We start from the raw sequence: 5,376 nt of genomic DNA, 5'->3' as shown, positions 1-5,376 counted from the left end.
TTTGAAGATTCTCCTCAGACGAGTTTGGCAAGGGGCGGGACTAGTACTACACATACAAATGCACAGCAGTCAGTGCCAGTGGCGGAATGGATGCGCCTTTCGTATGCAGTACCTTCATTCAACACATGATGGTAGCAGAGCCCTATAAGCATCCTTAGTGGAGCCAGAGTCAGACTAGAGTTAACAAAACGCCTGCGGGAGTAGAAGTACTGAGCGTAGCTCCAGTCAGATACATTTAACACAAAAAACAGTCACATGATCAGAGACTAGACTAATGCCCTCTGGATCGCAGACAACAAACTCTACAGTCTCACTCTCACATCATTAAAGTGATTGACTTATCACATACAGGCATGATGTGTGTACTTTTTCTTACAAACTGCATTTTATTAGTGTATTTTTAAGATTCTGCTAATGAATCAATTAAAAACCATAACACATAACCATAACTTAATTTTATCCTGCAACTCTATGTACCAAAATAACTGGATATACAGGTTTCGTAGCAATTAGTAGAAATATTATAGGCTACTTTAATTGTCAAATGTTTATAGGCCTACTTTACTTAAGACCTTTCAAAGATTTTCTTTTCTTTCTTTTTTTCTTTTCTTTTTCTTTCTTGTTTTCTTTTCTTTTTCTTTCTTTTTTCTTTTTTTTCTTTTTCTTTTTTTCTTTTTTTCACATTTTGGACAAAATAGTAAATTTTACATTGAGGTGCCCAGATGTGCCAGCCACCTATCCTGTTACCCTCTAATGTCATAGCCAGTGCAGTCAGTGCCATGTGTGATTATAAAAGGCATGACCTGCCTGCATGGTGAAACATACAACTCTTATGAATTTGTATTGCGGTGAAGTAATATGTACATTTTATTTGTGTAGCCCTTCTCACAGAGAGAACTCACAAAGGGCTTAGCCTTAGCTTTACATAGCCTACGACAGAAATAAAATCACAGCATGAAACATTCAAATTAAAAACAAGAAAAACACACTTCTCACAAAATGCTTGTTTAAACAGTGTTTTTAATAGGTCCTTAAAAATGCCCGCAGAGATTTGCATCTCTCAAGACCTGTGTAATACTTTTACTTCTACTCCACTACATATCAGAGGCAAATATTGTATTTTTACCCCACTGCAATTATTTTTCACAACTTTAGTTACTATAGTTACGGTACTTTGTAGATTTCGATTTTTATTACAAAACTGCAGCACAGTTAACACCCCGATCGCCCAGGACGAAGTTCACCGTCCTTTCAATTAGTAACACCCAGTGCCCAGGACGAAGTTTTATCAAAAAGACGGAGGTTATTGATATCATAGCCGATCGCATCGCAGCCTGTTGCGCAACACTCGATGTTGCGTAACAGTGGGACGTCATCGAAAATGTTCCCCCCCTGTTTTGCCGACGAGACTGAAAATCTTAAAACGTAAATAACTCCATCTAAATCATCCCGTCCAATTCTAAGAAAAGATCATGTCTTAGACGGCCCACCACGGTCCCGTCGCTAGTTGCAATAGATTTAATCATACCTCCCGTTGTTGTCGATCGGCTCTAGAGTGATTTGGCTACATTTAGCTGCTACAGCCACATCCGGGATAACATCCGGTCCGTCGGTAAAAGTGCTCCGCTACTATAAATCGCCGGGCGCTATGATTTAATGGATTAAATAACCCCGGGCAATCGTGAGAAACAAGAGAAATGAGAGGCCCAAAAATTGTACCCAGCTGGCTCACACCACCTCTGAGCTTTGCCCGGTCGGTCTTGGAAGTTGGAACCGTAGACTTTATTTGCAGCCAGGAACAAGACCAATAGGGCCAACCTGACACCCAGCTACATTGAACAGCCAGGAACAAGACCAATAGGGCCAACCTGACACCCAGCTACATTGAACAGGAAGCAGACCAATAGGGCCAACCTGACACCCAGCTACATTGAACAGGAAGCAGACCAATAGGGCCAACCTGACACCCAGCTACATTGAACAGGAAGCAGACCAATAGGGCCAACCTGACACCCAGCTACATTGAACAGGAAGCAGACCAATAGGACCAACCTGACACCCAGCTACATTGAACAGGAACCAGACCAATAGGGCCAACCTGACACCCAGCTACATTGAACAGGAACCAGACCAATAGGGCCAACCTCACACCCAGCTACATTGAACAGGAACCAGACCAATAGGGCCAACCTGACACCCAGCTACATTGAACAGGAAGCAGACCAATAGGGCCAACCTGACACCCAGCTACATTGAACAGGAAGCAGACCAATAGGGCCAACCTGACACCCAGCTACATTGAACAGGAAGCAGACCAATAGGGCCAACCTGACACCCAGCTACATTGAACAGCAACTTCTTCCCACACAAAACTACACAGGGATAGCCCTACGGACGGTTACTGTGAGATTGGTTTTGCAATGGCAGTGATAATACAAGAGATCCAGCTTTTGTTCAGATAATTTATTGAAAATAAAAAAAAGAAAACACTGACAAATGCACACAATAACATACAATTATGTGGAAAGCATTATACTGCAAGATTTAAACAAGACATGTCCACATCAAAGCAACAGTGCTAAGGTATTGTTTTGATTGCATCCAGTCATATTTAACCATAGACAGATGAATGCACAGTCCTGTAATTAAACTATGTCTTGTTGCAATCGTTCGGTTAAGCCTCATTCAGTCTTCAACATGAACAGACAGCAGACAAGGCGGGAGGTCGACCTGTGGCATTTCATTTCACCAAACAAACACTCCCACTCCTAGTCTATTGATACACATTCCTACCTCACTCACATTTGCCATAATTTCCTATGAGAAACAACAACAAAAATACAATGTAATAAAAACCAAAAGGTCCATTTGGTACCATCTGTAGGCCTACTCTCGTCAGAAGTAATCTGGGGGTGCTTAATGCTCATTTAACTAAAATGGTCCCTTACACACTCAGAGTTAAATTAACATTCCAGATTTGACTGATTATTACTGTTGGCTTTCTTCTAATGTTGATGCATGAGGAATTGAGACTTATTCCACATATGCAGGTGGTTTTAAGAGTTCTAAAAGCCTACACATTGTGAATGTAAATACTTTTGTATGAATACTGTGTATGGCTACATCATGCGTACAGTAAATGCAATGAGGTAACACTTCAGTGCAGTACAATAGCAGACTCCAGACTATCTGAAGTTAATACTTAGAAATATGTACATTTTGTTGACCTGACATTACAGGCTCTTGCTAGTAGGATACCATTCAGCTTTTTGCAGCCTTTAAAAACTTGCTTGAGCTGACATTGCAGGCTGTCACAGAACTAGCCTACTGTTGTACGACCCCGACCGTGATTGAGTTGAAAAGTCTGTTGTTCCATCTTTCACTGTATAGCCCTCCGTTACAATACAAAATGGTTATTGTTTCCATTCTTTAGAGCTGAGTGAAGTTTGAATAATGTGTCGAAAGAAAGAAAAATGGAATAGAATCGTTATTCATAGATTAAGGTTTGTTGTCTATAGCTACACAAAATATTTAGCGATATCCTTAAAATGTGGTTAGTTATTAGTAGACAGAATTGTTAGATTATAGCTGCTACTTAATTTAACTAGTACACATAATTATAAGCTCATATCAGTGATATAGACTGGTTGGTTTGTAACTTGTATCTAGATGTTCAAGTGATAAGCACTAGGCCTACACAATATACTGTACCTGTACCTTAACTTTGAATGTGTTCAATAAAATAAAAAAGCCATATTGGACTCATGGTTTCAGTTAGAAATGGTATTAGTATTTAGTAGTTAGAACTTGTTAGAGGTCTACTGATTTGGAAAAAGTCAAGGAAACATACGTTTGTAGCCAGCAGTTCAGGTTCCTTATGCTACCTGAACATGTTATAGTAGCAGACAGTGGTAGTAAACATGGGTGCGAGTTCTGTTGTTTTCACAAGGAAGGCGAAGTTAAAAGTGGTCTCCGTAAATTGGTGCACGGATGAGTATAGCTGGTATACAATACACATACGCAATACAATCCTCTGCGTGAATGTATCCGTTTGTAACGTTGTGAGAATGTACAGGTTACATCTTTACACTCAAGAGTTAAAAGAACACTCAGGATATAAAAGTGTATCGTGTGATTGAAGCATTCACTGGTTCTTGCTTGTTAGTCATCTGTGGTGGTCACGTTTTGAGATCTATTTCCTGTGACGAGATTAACCCAGTGATGTTGCTGAAAGTGTTATGTCCTTTAGTTGTGTGGTACAGAGAGTGGATTAGATTTCTGTACATTTCTGTCACACTGAGAGATCAGTGGTGGAAAAAGTACTCACATTTTTTTTACTTAAGTAAAAGTATCAATACTGCAATATATAAATACTCTTTTACAAGTAAAAGTCCGGAATTCAATATCTACTTGAGTAAAAGTACAAAAGTATTTGCTTCAAAATGTACATAAAGTACCGAAAGTAAAAGTACTCATTGAGCAGAATGTCCCATTTAAAACTGTATAATAATCTTTTGAAAATAGCAGATCTACAAGCTCACAATACATTGCGTCGCGACGCATTGTGGATCAGCCAAAATAGATGGCCAAAATGTACTGTACAGTATATGGGGCTGAAGTGGTTACTGTATGTTTGCAGTAATAATAAACCAAATCGACAAAGTAACTAGTAACTAAAGTTTTCAAATTAATACATGTAGTGAAGTAAAGTATATATCCAAAATATTTGGATATGAGAGTAGAAATAAAAGTATTTAAAATTGGAAATAATCAAGTAAAGTACAAATACTTCAAACATATGTACTTAAGTACAGTACTTGAGCTAATGTATTAGTTACTTTCCACCACTGACTGTCATGCAAGTTGTCTTCTCCATAACTTGCCGGTACATGTAAGCATAGAAGGGTGTGAAGTTATATTAGTCATTGGATTAGGCAAGGCTACTACTGGATATTACTCAGTATGGCTCGGCCTAGTTGTCTCCTCGACTTTCGGTGACAGGAGCAGATGTCAAAATGTTGTGCGTAGGTGTCACAATGTCGTGCGTGACACATGGGGTGAATTCGGTTCCCGGTAACGTCACACCATGCGTTGTGAGTGGCGACGCCGTCGTGGGGCCACCGGTGCTCATCCCCTCTGGTACGGGCGTGGGCAGTGTGGTAGTGCTCATGGCGTCGACAGTTGGCGTGGTCGCTGTGGAAGGTGACTCCAGTCCGGGCGTGGTCGCCGGGACGGGAATGACGATGATTACTTCCTCGGAGGATTCTTCTGAAGAATCGGAGTCATCCTCCTCGCTGGATTCCGATGAGTCGGAGGAATCCTGCTGTGAGAACGAGTTGGACTCGGACGTTTCGGATTCTGACGACTGGGACGACT

The 5,376-nt window shown here is 40.5% G+C and overlaps 1 protein-coding gene across 1 annotated transcript in view; it reads right to left on the bottom strand.

Moving 5' to 3' along the window:
• Positions 1-4,972: 4,972 nt before the first annotated feature.
• LOC306939390 (uncharacterized protein) overlaps positions 4,973-5,376 on the bottom strand; it is a gene marked incomplete at its 3' end in the record, with an annotated part of 2,506 nt that continues 2,102 nt past the window's right edge. Inside the window, exon 3 of the mRNA XM_079523976.1 lies at positions 4,973-5,376. This exon is cut by the window's right edge and continues 121 nt beyond it. Coding sequence (XP_079380102.1) covers positions 4,973-5,376 — 404 coding nt within the window.

The sequence above is a fragment of the Electrona antarctica genome (assembly GCF_951216825.1).
Source record: "Electrona antarctica genome assembly, chromosome: 16".
NCBI lineage: Eukaryota > Metazoa > Chordata > Actinopteri > Myctophiformes > Myctophidae > Electrona > Electrona antarctica.
Note: the sequence above shows the minus strand (reverse complement) of the source record. Positions and strands in the feature narration are given on the sequence as shown.